General features: G+C 36.3%; 1 protein-coding gene across 5 annotated transcripts in view; it reads left to right on the top strand.

Annotated features, from left to right (window-relative positions):
• DENND4C (DENN domain containing 4C) overlaps nt 1-17,748 on the top strand; it is a 77,416-nt gene that overhangs the window by 18,402 nt on the left and 41,266 nt on the right. For 4 of the 5 annotated variants that reach the window (XM_040090066.2, XM_040090064.2, XM_040090067.2 and 1 more), the window contains 9 exons: nt 1,775-2,102; nt 7,923-8,175; nt 9,260-9,329; nt 10,513-10,682; nt 12,195-12,436; nt 13,276-13,342; nt 13,973-14,031; nt 15,360-15,504; nt 15,838-16,013. In XM_040090066.2, the coding sequence (XP_039946000.1) occupies nt 1,792-2,102; nt 7,923-8,175; nt 9,260-9,329; nt 10,513-10,682; nt 12,195-12,436; nt 13,276-13,342; nt 13,973-14,031; nt 15,360-15,504; nt 15,838-16,013 (1,493 nt within the window). In that variant the 5' untranslated portion in view covers nt 1,775-1,791. Of the gene's footprint in view, nt 1-1,774; nt 2,103-7,922; nt 8,176-9,259; nt 9,330-10,512; nt 10,683-12,194; nt 12,437-13,275; nt 13,343-13,972; nt 14,032-15,359; nt 15,505-15,837; nt 16,014-17,748 lie in introns of those variants that run through there. The other variant, XM_058424113.1, reaches the window with a different exon arrangement.

The raw sequence follows: 17,748 nt of genomic DNA on the forward strand, positions 1-17,748 counted from the left end.
GTTCCTGTTGATATGGCATCCACATGCTTCAGGCATAAATTCAGTCACATAAATAACTGTCCCATGGCTTTCACCTTCGCAAGGGAGCCAAACTCTTCTGTGTCTCTGTATGGATTGCCCTACAAAGCTGTTAGCCATAGTGTTTAAAGAACATTGTAGTGACAGTGTGAAAAGTGTTATGGAAAAATATTTTAAAGGGTGCTGGTACGTCTCCTTTCAGGTTTGAAGGGATTTGAAAAGTTGTTATTTCAGTGTAAGACAATAAAAACCGTAGTCAGAATATAGAGGTACAGCAAATTTACTTGAAGTTATTTCCCTTCCTCTCCCTACTTTGATCTCATGCTGCAGTAGCTTGGAATGTAGTGTTTGGCATCCCAGTTGCATAATCTTATGCTAAAATTACTTAGCAAATAGGCAAGATGGCTAACTGACTTTTGCCACAGATGAGTACTTAGTACACTTACAATCAAAAGTCTTAAAAGTCTTGTGTGCTGTGAAAATCGGAAATACCTTTTGAATATAATGTCAGTAAGAAAGAGCAGGATAAGAACAGGAGCGTAAATCAGGTTGCAAGGAACAAGATTGTACTGCCTTCACCAAACCACCTTTCAGCAGAGGCCACTGTTTCTGCAGTTACCAGACTTGGGCATTCTGAATACAAGAAACTTTGCAATATTGATGCACTAATTGTTTTGGTGGTAATACCCATGAACCGTCACTCCTTGGTAGGTGGGACCTTGGCAGCCATGGCAGTCTTGTTTTCAGAGATGGGAACTGTACTTCAATTACTCATTGGCTTTTTATATGGGATTCCCAGAAATCTGGTGATGGAAACAAGGATATCTAGAAGAATATCGTACTTAGCTTCCTGAAGGGGTATAACAGTATTCAGGTTCATTGCTTTGCTGCTACTGTTTAAATATGTCTTACTCATCTTCTAAAAATAAAAGATTTAATGAGATTTGGGTACTTGAAATTGTAGTTGAGATACTGGAGCATAGGCTGTCAGTTGGGTTTGTTCTTAATAGAAACTTTTTTCACTGCTTTAACATCATATGCTTAGTGAACATCAGTGGTGTTGGAAGAACAGCTCTTTCCAGATCTGGAATGTGCAGCTGAGCAGTGATGTGTACTGCCTGATCAGCTGACGAAATGTGGGTTTGGATGTGTGATTTTTATAAATAACTTCCAGATGCTTCAGTTGCCATCTGAATGTCCCAAGACTGCACTGTGAGGTCTGTGTTATAAAACAAAATGGATGAATTATGCAGAAGATAAAGTGGTGAGCCTGTACTTGCAACTGTTCTTTCTCTGTCCAAAAAAACCAAAGCAAAGACAATATGATTCTGTGGTCAAATTGCTCATGAGCAATGGCAGAAAAATATGGCTGCTTATAGATTGGGATACCTTCTTCAACATATAGCCTGTCAAGAGCTTGGACAGTTTAATAGATAACATGAAGCAATTTCCTGTGTAGCTGCTATGTGAAGAGCTTTGGGTTATCCTATATCTCACTTAAACTTCCTTGCACTAAAGCATTACTGCTGTGGTGCTAAGACTGAAATCTGATTACCCGCCATATCTGTCAGTATCTTTTTTGTGGAGTGAAAGTCAGAGTTTGTTTTGCAGCTTCCATAGAATTTCCATGAATTTTGTATATAAGAGTTTTTCTATTTGCAAAAATCTTTTCCAAAAGGATTTTTTCATAGCTATTGAGAGAATGGTTTGAGTTTGAAAGCAGAGTGTTTGATTTCTCTGTCCTTCTTTTCCCCAGGAAGTACTGACATAACCATGATAGAAGACAAAGGTCCACGAGTGGCTGACTATTTCGTAGTGGCAGGGCTCACTGATACAGACACGGCAACCCTCCTGGACCAAGAAATCAGCCGACATGAAACAAAGTCAACTGGTCCCAAGGCTCCAATTACTGACATTGCTGTGATAATTAAATCAGCTGGTGAAACTGTCCCAGAAGGATATACCTGTATTGAGGCTACCCCTACAGCCCTCCAAGCCAACTTAAACTATGGAAGTCTAAAGAGTCCTGAACTTTTCCTTTGCTACAGGAGAGGCCGGGACAAACCACCTCTTACTGACATCGGGTGAGATTTCTATTGCAGTTCAGTTCCTCCTTCAATAAAGATAAAATCTTACTCTTCGTAGATGAGGGTGAAAGCAGATATGAGAAAACTTCTTAAAAACTCAAACTCTGTTTGAATCTTTCTTGGTTAATGTGTATTTCTTTATAGAGCATGTCAAAAAATGTGTCAGTCCTCTAAGGAACTTGTCTTTTTAAAATTAAGGATAATGTTTTAGTTTAAAAGATGGGAGAGAGAGATGAAGCTGGTAAAATATGAGAATCAAGTTCTTTGCTGAAGGTTTATGAAAGATGATAGAATAGCACGAAATTAATTTATAGAAAATATGTAGTTCAAATCCAGAAATATTAGCATGCTTAATCTGAAAATTATGACTTCAGAAGTCAAAAACTACCGCTTTGTGGAATTCGCTTTAATGCTTATGGTAAAAGGTACAACTTAAAAATGTATAAGGACATTGTAGAACTACTGGGGATATAATGAGAAAGAAAATAGAGCCTGGTTGTGGGGTGCTGTTACAACTATGACAAAATAAAGAACGTGTATTTTTCTCCTGCTTAGTTATTAAACAAATAGTGGGGAGTAAAAATCCTGCATCTATATATATGCTATAATACATTCAGTTATTTTCATTTATAAGCTTAAATGCTTGGGCATGAAGCCTACATACTCTGTTTTTTGACTTACAATTTGCGTGCTTACTGACAAACGGTGTCCAGTCAGCAGGAGACTGGTAGTGAAATCTGAGTAAAGAAAGCAGCATCATGGCAAGACAGTTCACTTTTAAATGTTATAATTCAAGTTGTATAATTAAGTGCGTACATTCTAACTTCTGTTCATTTTCATCATCTAACCTACGTTCCAGTAGTCTTCAGTGAAATTGTGATTTTTAGCATAATCTCTTCCCATGTGTGTGACTGGCACTGCAAGAAGAGACACTAAAATGTGAAGTTATATTTTTATTGATTTGTTAAACTTCATTAAGTTCTTACAGAAGGAAGAATTTCTACAGGGAGTGTTTCCTCAAAGGAGTTCCTGAAAAATCAGTCTTCAGCATGTGCCTGAAAGGAAGCAATTTGGGTAGCATATGTTTATTTTGTGTCTCCCACGACCTTAGGAGCTTGAATGCTTCGGGAGATTTTGTGAACGAAATAGGCAAGTTGTTGGCTAAGACGATCACATTTGGCAAATAGTATTTATTCTGTATTTTGCTGTGGACAGATCTAGTTAGGGTGTTACATGTAACACATCGTGGCAGTCTTTTCTCTCTGAGCAATGATGCATATTATCCCCCTGCTGTTCCTCCTGCTTTGCAACAAAGTGCAAGAGATGGTTAGAGCAAATTTTTTTTTTTTTTCCCTGTGAATTCCATTGTGTTCAGATAAAAGTAGAGTTCAGGCAAGAGATGCATGTACAGTCTGAAGGCTATTTTCTGCTGTTTTCTATTATTTTATTAAAGAACCACTGTGAAATAAAACATTACCTTTGAGCCTGTCTGACATGCTGAGTGATCCTTGTACATATTGAGGAAGTGTAAGGAGGAGTACAACCCTTGAAAGAGTGAAATGTGTACTCTAATGTCAGGGTTGTTAGTGTGTGTATAAAACTGAGTTATGTCATAGTCGGAGCATTCAAGTGATTCTTGATGAATGTTTGTGTCTGTGTATTTCTTTCAGTGTTATTTTTGGGGCAAGTAGTTAAACAAATGCTCTTTGGTGAAGAGGGAGATAGGTATATGCTGTACTGTTTGTCTGCCACTGTCCTTGCGTTTGGTATCTCTGTGCCGTCCGTCCTCATTCCTTTCCTATTTGTCCACTGCTTGTTGAATACAAGTGTCTCTAAGTTGCTAGAGTGAATTCCTGCTGCAATTACTTACTTGCATATAGTTAGTCCATATGCCATGCCTCTGGATGTTACATTTCCCAGAATTAATTAGATTAATTAGTTGGAAAAAATATTAGTTGGAAAAATAAAGGTTCATTCCTAGGATAAAAGATCTCTAAGATCCTTTTCCTACATGTAGCTGTAAAATTTAATATCTTAAGCTTGTATGTCTATGAAATAATTCAGTTACTGTCATTCTGTTGCTTTCCTCACAGTTTTTTTGCTGATGTTCCAGAAACAGACAAGAACTGAGATTAGAGATCTGTTTTGGTTTAGGTGCAGTGAGATTTTCAAATAAAATCTCACCTCTTTGTTTTACACTTCAGTTAGGAATCTGTTAGAGGTCCAGCACATCTTTCTTACTTGGAAGAAAAACCTGACAGATTTTTTTTTTTTTTTTTTTTTTTTTTTTTTTTTTTTTTTTTTTAAAAGTGCGTGTGGTTTTGAAATTCATAATAGCATAATAGTTAGTATAGAAAAGAAAGAATATCTGACTTCTTGTCTGAAGTGGAGGTTCTTGTAATGCCAAGTAATGCAAAAGTTAGGTAACTTCCATTATGCAAGTAAAGAAATTCTATTTTTGTCTTTTTTTTTTTTAAAGTGATATTGGAGGCTTTTGTTTGCTTAGGGTTTCTGGGCTAAGGACCCTTGTGATTCTATATGCCTGATTTCTGAAAATGTCTGCTGGCATGTCAATTGAACAAATGATCCTCGTCATTAGAGATGTATTTCAAAAAAGAGAATGAATTCAAATTTAAAGAAATTTAAAGAAACTGGAAGATATTCTTAACAGCCAGCATCTTCAATTGCTCCTTAATGTTCCACTGTGATAGCTGCAGCTGGGTGTTTGGAACAGTGTAGGGTAATAAAACTTGTTTGTTCAGAAAAATAACACTAGTGATGGCAGTAGAAGTAAAAGATATATCAGTGGATCAGTCTTTTCCCTTTGCTTGATCCACCACCTTTCTGATCTTACAATATTTATATAAGGTCTTTTATTCAGTACTTGCAAAACGAGAGAAAGAAGAGTTATTTATAACGGCGTATTTTGCCTAAAAGCTGTGGCAGACAGAATTGTGTTTGGACCTAGAGAAGGAAGAGTCAAACTGGAATGCATTCTTAGATGAATGCAATTCACGAAAGTTTGACTGTTTTGAAATGGTTTTCCAGAAGAAATTTTTTTTTATGTTTAAGGGTTTTAGCTCAACAGCCACAAGGTTGTATTTGTTCTTTCTAAACTCTGTTACCTGATGCATTGAAGTATACTTTTAAATCAGTAAAACTGGGTGTGAGGAAACTTCCACGTACAGTGTCAAACAGTCTTAAAATAAGATAAGATTCTTTTGGTCTTTCTTGCAAAGGACCTAGCATCTAGAGGAAACTGGTTTACATTTTGCTTGAAGTGAAACTCCATTGGCATTGATAGAATAATGTAGAAAATAATGTGTACTTAGGATTGAGACCAAACTATAAATATAAAAAGGAAGGAAACAAGTCCTACCGTGATCAGTACTAATTAATCAAAGACAGACACTTGGAAGTTGAAACAAGTAGAAGTAAACTTACCCTGTCAGGGAGGACATCGTATAGGCAGGGTGTCATGTTCAGTATTTCATGCATCACTTCTGAATGTTTTCTCTGAATCATTAAAACCATTGTTTAATTTGAGTGATTCATGGATGGTGGCTTTCTTCTGTTTGCTTGCAGGTACAGTATCATGCTGTAAGTTCAGAACTATGCATGAGGTTAGGAAATGGTGTGGGTTTAATGATACTTCTCTGGTGCACATGTAGAGGTGCATGTTGCTTTCATTTTCTTTTTTCTTTTGGTGAGAGGTGACCCCACGGATAAAGTCTTGAACACTTAAAGTATTTTTCTTAGCATACTTGTAAACTTATTAAATTGGACTGCTGTAACAGTCTGATTGATGCTGTGTTCCTTATCATAAGCTGACTGCTGACAAATGTTTCTGTAGTAAATTTATAATTTTTATTTTATTTAAAATACATGAAACTGAAATAAAACTGATCTGAAACTTTTATTGGAGACTGCTCTGTTCATATTCTGATTAATGTAAGACAGTGATGTAAAGAGTTCATATAAACTCCTTACGCATAATGGATGTGGTCTTGAGAGCTGCTGCCTTTGTAGTTGTTTGGATTCTGTTTTGTTTGAGGTTTCTCAACTTTATGGAGGAGGTAACCCAATAAAAAGAACAAAGTACATGTTCTTCCAGAACATTACTTAGTTTAGAAGTAGTTCACTTACATGTACTCTCTCTGTAAATATCTTGAACTAGTAAGTAGTTTATTAACACTAATGTTGCAACTTGGAAATGCTGGTACTAGGCTGGTTTTGCACTTGAGAGTACCCATTGCTTTCAGTGTACCAAGTCTGATGGTCAGAGTCTTTACAACTGAAACGATTGTTGAATATTATTGTCCTCCATGAACTAGTTAAATAAATTGGCAGCCCTGCAGCTGCTTCAGCATGCTCCCTACTCATGTGATTTCCTTACTTTTTTAAAGTATTCTGTGACTGTAATTCATGTCTGTCATCAGTACTATGACTATGACATACATATTTTTTTCTGTTGAATCATAATTAAACAGGAATATTTGTGTATTCCAATTTAATGATGGAAATAGTCTTTAAGTAATTTTGGAAGTTTAATCATTTTTTTAAAAGCTCTGAGGATTGTTGGATATGGAAAAAGACTATTTATCTTAGACATGTGACTTTTTGAAGTTTTCAAATACATAGTTAATACTAGTCTGTCAAACATTTAACCAAAGGTATTTTGGGACAGTAAATATATGTTGTCTGGTTATTTTTTATTTTAATGTTGTGAGGAACTATGAGTGAGAAGCTGGAGATCACAAAGTACAAAGGTTTAATGTGTTACCTTTATCCTAAATCATGTTATGATAAAAAGTGATTTGAAGGTGGCAAGCACTAAGTACATACTGCAGAGAACCAAGCAAATGGAGCCATTGCTTATTTAGGTGTGGAATGGGAGATAAAGCTTGCCCTGTAATAGCATCTGTACATTAAAAATGTTCAGGTGTGTGTTTTAACTTCCACATTTTTTCTCACCGTGACTTTCTAATAGCTTCATGTTAGGTAAAGAAATGTTATAGATTATTTAGCTGCTGTGAAGCTGTAAAGGATCTTTCATTTTTTCCTAAGAATATGATGATCCAAGTTAGTGATCTTGCAAAAAGAAAAAAAGCCATGCACCACACGAATGTTGCTGTACAGCCATGTAAGGTATATTCGGATTTCTAGGAGTACAGTCAACTGTACTTACTATTTCTTCCTTTACTGTGGACAAAATATCTATCTTCCTACCTCATTGTCTTAAGCGCTATTTTTCAAACTGTGACTGTCAGTTATTACTGGGTTTGGATCTTTTTTTCTGTAAAAAGTCATCTGGGAAGCAGACTTCTGTCCTCTGTTGTGCTTTTCCAAAAATCTTTATTTAAGAGAAAACCAAATAAACAAACAAAAAAACCCCAAAGCCAAAAAATATTTTAAAAAAACACAGGAAAAATACAAGCTTTAAAAGACTTAGCAGGCCTTTTAATGATTAAATTATTCGCTGTCATGTGTGCAAGCAATTTAAAGTGGAATTTGTTTTATTTCTCATTGATAGTGCAGCATTCCAACTAGTTCTGTAACTAAATCCTTTTCACCGTAGCTTGGTTTTATTTTTCTGTAACTGATTTGTTTCCACAGCAAATTCAGTATAATTTTAAATATTTATGAGCAGTTTCTTCAACCTCAAGTGCTGCATGATGAAAGACAGCATAAGAGATGCATATGAAAATGTTGCAATGATGACCTAGGTTGCTGAAGGACAGATATTTTCTCCAAATTCATTCAAGTAACTTTCTATCTATTTGAATGCACATAATAGTGTTTCCTTCCCATGTGCAGAGTTCTCTATGAGGGGAAGGAACGCATAATTTCGGGCTGTGAGGTGATTCAAGCTACTCCATACGGTCGTTGTGCTAACGTTAACAACAGCTCGGCTTCTTCACAACGTATCTTCATCACCTACCGAAGGGCCCCTCCTGTGCGACCTCAGAATTCACTGGCAGTGACAGATATCTGTGTTATTGTTACCAGCAAAGGGGAAACCCCTCCTCACACATTCTGTAAAGTGGATAAGAATTTAAATTGTGGTATGGTGAGTATCTGTAGGCTTAAGTTTCTTTTTCTGTCTGTTTTCTTTTTTAATCCAATGCATATATTTAAAGGAGAAGCTTGTTGAACTCTTCTTAGCACTATTGTAATTGGGTTCTATCACTGCATCACAATTCCTTCATTCTTTATACCATGTGTGAGATGTCAGGTTTGTAGGTTTGGTTGCTTTGATTTCCTTTCATGTTGGAAATTACTATTTCATACTGATTACTCACTACTTCGGTTTGCATATTCATGTCTAGATACATTTTATGAGTAGTGCAATGAAGTTTTAGGTGGTGTTTTTTGTTTGTTTGGGGTTTTTGTTGTTGTTTTTTGTTTTGGTTTGTTTTGGGGTTTTTTTTTCTTTGTTTTTTTTTTTGTTTTGTTTTGTTTTAAATTATATCTCCCACACCCTTTCGGGATGCTAACACTTGGGATGAATCAGAAACACCTTTTTCGTAGTTATTCATAATGCCTGTGTTACTAAGGCATTTTAAGGATGATAATTGCTGCTTAGAGTTTCTGAGTATGCTTTGGTCTAATTAGTTCTCTTTTATTTAGTCTGTTTTGCATCTAGTTTCCTTGCAGTGGAATAAGTGAGTTTTTTTGAATGGCAGAGTATATTTAGACAAACTACAAAAACACTATGTCCATAACCAGTTTATAGAAATACAATAAAAGCTTCAAATTATGAGATATGATTAGAACTTGACTTCCCATACTGAGGTCCTCATAAGAGTCTTGTTTTAAATAACCAAGGAGACATGAAGGTGGAAATTAATCTGCTTCACTTTTGCCTGTTCTTCTGTTGGAATAGGTCAGACAGTAGTGTGGTGGTGTGTGGTGTGGTTATTTTATGTAAATCCTTAAAAATGGAATCTAAAAATGAAATTTAAAAAATGACAGAAGGGTGAATTCTCATTTTTGTCATTTATATGCACTCAGCAGCCAGCTGGTCATTTTACTCTGTAATGTTTTTTCGTTAAAATGTCTGATTTATTTGTAAAGGGAGTATATTAAAATGCTTGATCTTTCTTGCTTGTTTTCATCTTCTCTGTTTCTGAGATGAAACTTTTGTCTTTCAGTGGGGTTCCAGTGTATACCTTTGTTACAAGAAGTCTGTGCCAGCTTCTAACTCTTTAGCATATAAAGCTGGTAAGTAATTTTAGAAGCTGCCTTAACATTTAAACAAAAGGATTCAAACACCTTGTTAAAATAAAATAATAATTTTTAAAATTTACCTGGTATCTGTCAGAATATTGATCCTGGAGGATGTCAGTTGAAATCAGCTTCTATTAGGCCTTCTTTGCTCTCCTTATTTTTTCCACAGGGGAAAAAAAAAGGTAATAGCATTTTTCTTTACTATTTTAGTTCTTATCATGACAGGCTTGCTAACTGAGGAGCTTTAGCAAACTTTTATCTTAGCAAACATTGTAGATGTAAGAAAAGATTTCATATTTCTTGTGTTGGTGATAACAGAGAAGGAGTAATTAAAATCCTGTTCAAGCTTACTTGTATTTCATTCTATGTCTAAATATCTTCTGTTTAATTTGATAGTTAAATGTGTTCCTTCCCTTCAATTCCACAACTATTTTCCTGTTCCTTATTTGAGGAGAGTGAAAAATATTCTGAACAATAAATAACAACTTGGCTTTTAAAAGTTTTTTTAATGAACTGCTACAGATTATTTTTTGTCTCTGAAGAAGCCCAAAAACACTTTCAGAAGTATTTCTGTTGAACAGTAATTGCACCAAATTACTTTGAAATGATTAAATTACTGAGTAGGAGTTGAAAGAATAGATAATGAAGTTGGTGGTACTGCAGAACAAGCAAGATGAGCAGCAGTAGTAAACCCATGGTTGTGTGCCTTTTTTCCACCAGCAAGTTAGATGTACAAAGTAGGAGAGAATGCAGACAGCTAGTTCATCCTGTTTTCAGTGAAGGTATTACTGCTGTTTTTACAGTAAATTATCAGTTTCTTCACAGTATTTTCTATTAAAATCTATTCCAGTGGCACATTTAAATATCACAAGTACCTCCCAACTGGTTTGATATAAAAATCTTCATTATGTACTGTTTTTGAGCAGTTACTCAAAGTGTAATAGCTCAAAGGATAACTTCAGTATTCATATGCTATTTTCAAATGATTGCTACTTGGATGGCTTAGTCTTACTGTCAAATGAGCAGCTGCCTCTTTGCAGCTGTAATTCTCAGTTATGAAGTTCAAGTAAAAAAGTTATAAACTCAGACATAGCTGTATTTTGTGGAAAATAGATTCCTTGCAGTATTTAGGGTCTACAAGGCACATGTGCTTACTTTTATTTTTTCTGCTTTTGAGGCTTAATTTTCAGATATCCTCAAGAGAACTATGAATCGTTTCCTCTGTCAGACTCTGTACCTCTCTTCTGCCTTCCTATGGGAGCTACTATTGAGTGCTGGGACCCTCAAACCAAATATCCACTACCAGTGTTCTCAACATTTGTACTGACCTGCTCTTCTGCAGAAAAGGTATGGCTCCACAGTGTGTTTTTGCTTTTATTTCAGATGGCTGTTATGGACAGGGATTGTTTCTTCTGTGTTTGAGAAATACATTCTCTAATACTTCCCTTATAAAATTATATTTCTTAACCCTTCATGTAAGATGAAACTGAACTAAAACAGGAAGCAGCTGGAGCAGTATGTACTCTTTACTCCTATGTAGGCTGACCCATACACTTAAGCAAAACCAAATCTCACAGCACATGGCTTTCTTTCTCTGTTGTTTCATGTAATGAGAATGGAAATGTAGTCTATGTATTAAAGAGAACACGAGTTAGCAAAGTAGCAAATTGTTACAGTTTTCACATGGTTACCTTAAAAGACACTTCTATGTGACTTTATATAACAGGGTGTGTGACTTTATGTAGTAGGGCTCTGTACATATCTCTGCACTGAAAACTAGTTACCAGGAGTCAGGAAGGCAAGGAGAGTAAAACTGTGCTTGAGAGGTAGGACGTGAAATAGTCTAATGAGCTTCCAAGACCTAGTAATCTTGTTGAATTTGCATGAAGGGATAGATTCAGGACATCTGAATTCTATCTTCTAACATTCAGATTTGCCTGCTGAATCTGTATAAGGCCGTCAGCACATAAAGACGCCAAAAACGTGTTGTACGTCTTGGGTTACAGGCGGGAAGGTAGTATAGAGGTACTCCTGATGAAGCAAGGGAGCCTTTGCTTACTTAGGGTTGGTCTGCCAGCTGTTGTTTCAGCTCGCCAACTGTGTGTGTGTGTGAACTGTATGAGGGAGTGATTGCGATGTGTGATTGGCTCTGTATAAATATGCGATAAGCTCTCTAATAAACAGCAGTTTGGCTCCGTTGGTGATAACAGCTCAAGTTCCACTCTGTCTCACTCCCCTAACAGAAAAATTCACATAATTCTCCATTTCCAAACAGAAAACCCCCCACATTTCTCCAAAATATTCATACTTCTTTTGCAAGGAGGAATGCAGTAGCTGCTACTGTTTTTCTTTCCTTATTATTTTTTCCTAAGCTTGCCATAATAACTCAGTTATGAAACACAGAGGGAAGTAATATTAGAAAAGGTTTGTGTCTTTTTGACTTGATAAAATGAGGGAAGTCAAAGCTAAAATATTTTTATTGTTTAGTTTGGCAATGGTAGGGGAATTTACTGAACAGAAACATTTCCTGAGGGTTTGGGTTTGAAATTTTGGGGATGTTTTTGACCCAGATGATTAGTGGATAAGGTTTTGTCATAAAATGATGGTTTAGTTCCTTCCCTTTCAATTGAGTATGAGTGCTTTGTTGAGGAAGGTGCAATGAAAATGAGAAAGAGAGTTCAAGGCATTTTGTTTATAGGATTGCTTTGTGCATGTTACATAAATAAAGTAATTTCTTAAGGTACCGGCAAAAGCACTGTAGCATGTGCAAACTGCAAAGACTTAAAGATGCATCAAAAGTTCTAGCCCATATTCCTGTTAATTACTGGGGTTGCTTAGCTGTTTTTCTTCATCTTGTAGGTTTACGGTGCTGCTATCCAGTTTTACGAGCCTTATCCCCGGGAGCTGCTAACAGAAAAACAGCAATCGCAGCTGGGTCTTCTGACGACTGTAGAGAGAAAAGTGATTACTTCCAAGTCCATCAATGCAAACAAATGCATCTGTCTTCTCTCACACTGGCCTTTCTTTGAAGCATTTCGAAAATTTCTTATGTTCATCTACAAACTCTCTGTTTCTGGACCTCATCCTCTTCCCATTGAGAAGTATGTAAAACATTTTTCAAGTTGATATGGGAATGTAGTTATAAGCTCAAGAAATCATGTGGTTTGTGCATGTCACAGTTACTCAGTTACTATAGTTGATCCATCATATTGTTCGCCCTGTTCAGCTTATGATGTACTGATAGAAATTAGTGCTGCTTCTGTCTTATGGTACTGGCTCATGCAGTGCCAGCAAAGCTGGATTTAGTCTGGGTCTTTTTTAGAATATGTCAAGCCTGTTTACCTTTCTTTCAGCTACATCAAGCACAGAACAGGCTGAGCTGGGATACATGCTACATTTGCAGTCCTGTGTTTTAGCTTAATAAATATAAGCTCAGGAATGCTGTACGTTAGTAGTGAATACCTGCGTCTGCTTCCAAGCACTGCAGCTAATTCAGATTGTCTATGAATACGTGTGCAAACTCTGCAGATGATACTTGTTATGGTCCTGAAAGTTTGCTGAAAAATGATGTTACCTTCAAAACTGTTAAGACATCTGGCAGTGAAGTATATACTTTCTCTTAGCAGAATCTCTTTAGAAGCTATAGAACGGGGTTAGGCTGCCTGGGATTTTAAGTGGCTTGCCTAAATGCCAATATGTCCTTATCTTTTGCTTACATATCTGAAGGTGCCAGTATTAATTTTCAGGCATGCAGCTGAGTGAATGAAGCTTCTTATTTTGACTTGCATAAATAGGATCTTAGACTTATCAAAACAGTAAAGAAATCTTAACGCTCTTTCTAAAACATGCAACTATATTAATTCTAAAATGTGGTTAATGCTGTTTTCAACCTTTCTTTACTCTCTGGTGCTGTTTTTCTAATATCTTGTCTTCTTTACAGGCATATATCCCATTTTATGCACAATATACCTTTCCCTTCACCACAAAGGCCGAGGATTCTTGTGCAGGTAAGCAAAACATTTTTATCCATTTTAAGCTACAGCAACAGCAAACCCTCTCTTGCCTTTTGTTTCTTCCTTTATTTTTTTTACTTGGCTTTGAATATACACCTCCTGGAAGGGAGAGGGGAGGAGATGGATGGGCTGGCCTTCACTCTCATTGATACAAACTTGGGACAACTTAGCAAAGGAAACAATTTCATACTTCAGGTGGTGTGGATGGCAGAAGTGTCCTACTTGCACTTATGAAATAACTGCCATGTATTATGCTTTCATTTTGTAGGCACCATTTGCATTACCTCAGTAGTAGGATTGTTTTCTCTCTTCCCCTCACTTGTCCACCCACTGCTGTGGGTCAGAGGTTAGTCCCCTGGGGCACTGTCTCTTCTGCTGCACTGTTTAATCACCTAGCAGCAGTTACATGCTCAACACTGAGTCACAGATCATTTCCTGTAATTCTCAGAATTGTCTCAGTGACTAATACGAGCTCTGTTCACTTAGTGAACCCAAGTCCCAAAGACGCTGTGTCTGTGTGCCAGGCAGTTTATGAGACTATGGATATATATTTATATTGGGATGTTATACTGTATTGCCTTTGGGGTTGCTCGTGTCAGTCACATACTACTTTATGTGTTTCAGCTTTCTGCCCATGATGCATTAATATTGTCACAGCCAGTTTCTACACCATTGCCATTAAGGTATCATTATTAATGCTTTAAATGTATGCTACTTGAAAAAAATCAGAAGGAAGCAGGAGTCAGTTGTAGAAAGAAGTCAAATATTAGTGCAGTATCAAGAGGTACTCTAAACAGGTAGTTCAATATGCATTTATAATGTTACACATGTTATACGTGTGCCCCTTGTGGAAGTATCGTATCACTAATTATCTTGAAATAAAGTTGAATTGCCAGATTATTGCAGGAACTCTAAAGGAATAATAAGGCATTTGTAAGGAGAAAAAAAAATACCTGTATTTAAAGATCTTGTATTTTCAGAACCAGTGCAGTAAGCAAAATTTAATAGCATGGAGACTGCTATCTTGCTTTTTCTCTCTTTTTGGATTCAAGAGAGACAGTAACATCAAGCACTTAGGTGAAATCCATGAATACACAAGTGTGCAAACATTTTGGGAATTCAAAGGTATACCTACAAATTGTTATTTGTGCTTGAAGGTTGATGCAGTCTCTGTGGATACTGCTTGCATCTTCTGGGTTAGACCTCCCTGCGATTGTGACACATGGTCTTATTCAACGTGTCCGTTCATTGTTTCAAGTTAAAACCCAAAATCTTCTCCCTTTTTATTCTCTCCACCCCAAAACATTATTGTATAATATTTATTATGCAGAAGAATCCCATCTTTAATCCCATTTGTTATACAGGCACTTAGGTGAAAATTTGCAGCCAGGCACTAAATTGCAAAGTAATACTTAAGAACTTTTTAAAGGACAGATTTTTCACCCTTGTACTCAATTCCTAAATACATACAGTCCCAACAAATTAAATGGAGGCTAAACTGTAGAAACTATAAGCATGTTGCCATCAGAATGATGGAATTACTTTGACTCATACAAGAATTTGGTACTGTGATTCTAAGATCAAATGGATACTCTAGTTCATGATTCTTGTGTGGGGTAACTCATCATATGAAACTGCTGATGGTTTGGGGTTTTTTTTTTTTGCAATTAGCAATTAGATTTGCTTTACTGTTGTGAATACAAGATGCCAGTGCATCTCTTAGAGAGAGTGCTGTAAACAGCACAAATTTAGCAAGAGCATGATTTAGTGTATGTTTCTCTAGTGACAGAATTCAAATTTAGGTATCTTTGGGGTAGTACAAGACTTAAAATGACATGATGGTTATTAGTTAGATAGGTAGGTATTTGATGTGTATTAGCACCATTCAACTAGATCAACTAGTTGATCCCAAACATTGACAGTTGTCAGAAGATTGATAGTAATGATTTTTTTTTTTTTTTTTAACCCTGTAACATTTTTCTCTTTTCCCCGCTTCCCATCCACTCCTTAGTGGAGCAAACTTTAGCACACTGCTCATGAATCTTGGACCAGAAAACTGTGCCACTCTGTTACTCTTTGTATTACTAGAAGGCAAGATCCTCCTCCATTCCCTTAGACCAGCTGTGTTGACAGGAGTTGCTGAAGCTGTGGTAGCTGTAAGTACAAAGTGTTCTGTACAGCAGTGAGAGAAATTGATTTAAACACCACAGTAATTAAAATGACTGGTGTACTAAATGGTCTTTTTTCCCAGCAATAACATTTAGTTCAATCTCCCTAGCTAGTAACTCTTAGAAAGGTCATAATTTTTTGTATAGGTAACTGAGAGTTATACTGTATTAAAGTGACGAACTTGGTGACTTTTTTTCTGATACTGTTACCAACCTTTTAGTAATTTCATTTCAATGTGCTGCATGTAACTTCTTGTTTTTTCTTGTACAGTATCTGCTGTCTTGTTTTAATGCATTTATTTAATTTAATTTTTCCTTCAGATGATATTTCCATTTCAGTGGCAATGTCCATATATCCCCCTCTGTCCTTTGTCTCTGGCCACCGTACTCAGTGCACCTCTTCCATTTATTGTTGGAGTTGATTCACGATACTTTGATCTGTACGATCCACCACAGGATATTGTGTGCATTGACTTAGACACAAACATGGTCTACATGTAAGTTCTATGGAGATTTTACGTTTTTCTGTAGATGAAGAGATTGCTGAAATGCTCAGAAGACAAAATTATTAGATACTGTTTGATCCAACGTAGTTTGTTTCTTGCTGTCCCTTTTTTTTTATTTCTCATTTCTAAAGCTTTAAAGTAAATTAAAATTTTGTAAGTCAAAGATCAACACTTTGTAATTCCTATAAAAATGTGATGCAGATCTTGCTATAAATTTAGTAACAAGGGTAAGTAATTTGGGAAAGGATTGTCCCCCTGTTCTGGGCGTTGGTGAGGCCATATCTCAAATTCTATGTTCTGTTCAGGGCCCTTCACAACATGAAAGACATTGAGCTGCTGGAGCATGTCCAGAGAAGGTGGTGAAGAGTCTGAAGCACAAGAGTTGTGAGGAGCAGCTGGGGGAGCTGGGGTTGCATAGTGTGTAGAAAAGGACCCTGAGGAAGACCTTATCACTCTCTACAGATGCCTGAAAGGAGGTTGTAGCCAGGTGGAGATGGGTCTCTTCTCCCAGGTAACAAGAATCAAGGCAAAAGGAAATGGCCTCAAGTTGCCCTGAGGGAGCTTTACATTAGATAGTAGGAAAACTCTTCACTCCTGTCAGGCATTGGAATGGACTGCTCAGAGAAGTGGCTGAGTCACCGTCCCTAGGGGGTATTTAAAAGATGCAGTGTAGATGCAGTTCCTGGTTTAGTGGTAGCCATGGTTTTGTGGTGGTCATGGCAGTGTTACATAAGTCATTGGATTATCTTAAAGGTCTTTTCCAAACTAGATGAACACTAATGCTTCAGGATATTTCATAATAACTCTTGATACTGTCTTGCACTTGGGCTGCCTTATGTTAGTGTTTATAAAGAATTTTTTCTGAAATTACAAGGACCAAATTTTTTGTGACACCAATCAAGCAAAATTTGGTGTCTTTGCTACATTAATTCTAAAATATCTTAATTATTGTATTTTTAGTACTTTTCTTAAGTTGAAGTATTCCTTGAACAGTTTCTTTGCACCTTCTTGAGGAGAGGCTAATTCAGAATAATTCTTCTGGGTTTCTATAATGTGAGTACAAATAACGGAAATGAAAAATCAGTTTTTTCAGGTGTTTAGTAACTACCTTTCCATTTTTAACTAGATCATAAATAGAAAGACATATCTAAGCTAGTTCAAGATGAGGGTGATCATCACTAAATCGAGTGCACATCCTTTCCCTGTGAAAATCTAGTTTTACTTATCATGTCATTTTTTAACTCTTGACCTTTTTTTATCACTTGAATTAGAGTTAGTAATTTGATCTGTGGATCAGTGAAATGCTTGCTTGATTTTTACTGTCTCAGAAGGACCCTTCCTCTACTCTGATGCCAGTGTTTCCTCTACATTACTGACATTCTTTGTTTTGTTAGTAGCATCACAGGAAAAGGTAAACAATGGAGCAAATTGTGTTTATTTTTTATCTGGGATTTTTTTTCTCCTTCCCCTTAGTCTCCATGAAAAAACACTAAAAAAAGCATTTCAGTTTATAACAAAGGATTATGACAGCAAGAGAATAATTATAGGTGTTGTGAAAGAAGAGCATATTAAAGAAAGTCATGACAGATAACTTATTCATTTGAAGATACTTGCAGGGGAAAAATACCTCCATATTTTTGTTCAAAAGTAGAGTGGAACTAGAGGATTGTGTTGCAGAAAAATAGAGACAAACCCAGGAGATTTTGCAGGTACATAAGTATGTCAA

This window comes from Hirundo rustica, chromosome Z (assembly GCF_015227805.2).
Source record: "Hirundo rustica isolate bHirRus1 chromosome Z, bHirRus1.pri.v3, whole genome shotgun sequence".
Classification (NCBI taxonomy): domain Eukaryota; kingdom Metazoa; phylum Chordata; class Aves; order Passeriformes; family Hirundinidae; genus Hirundo; species Hirundo rustica.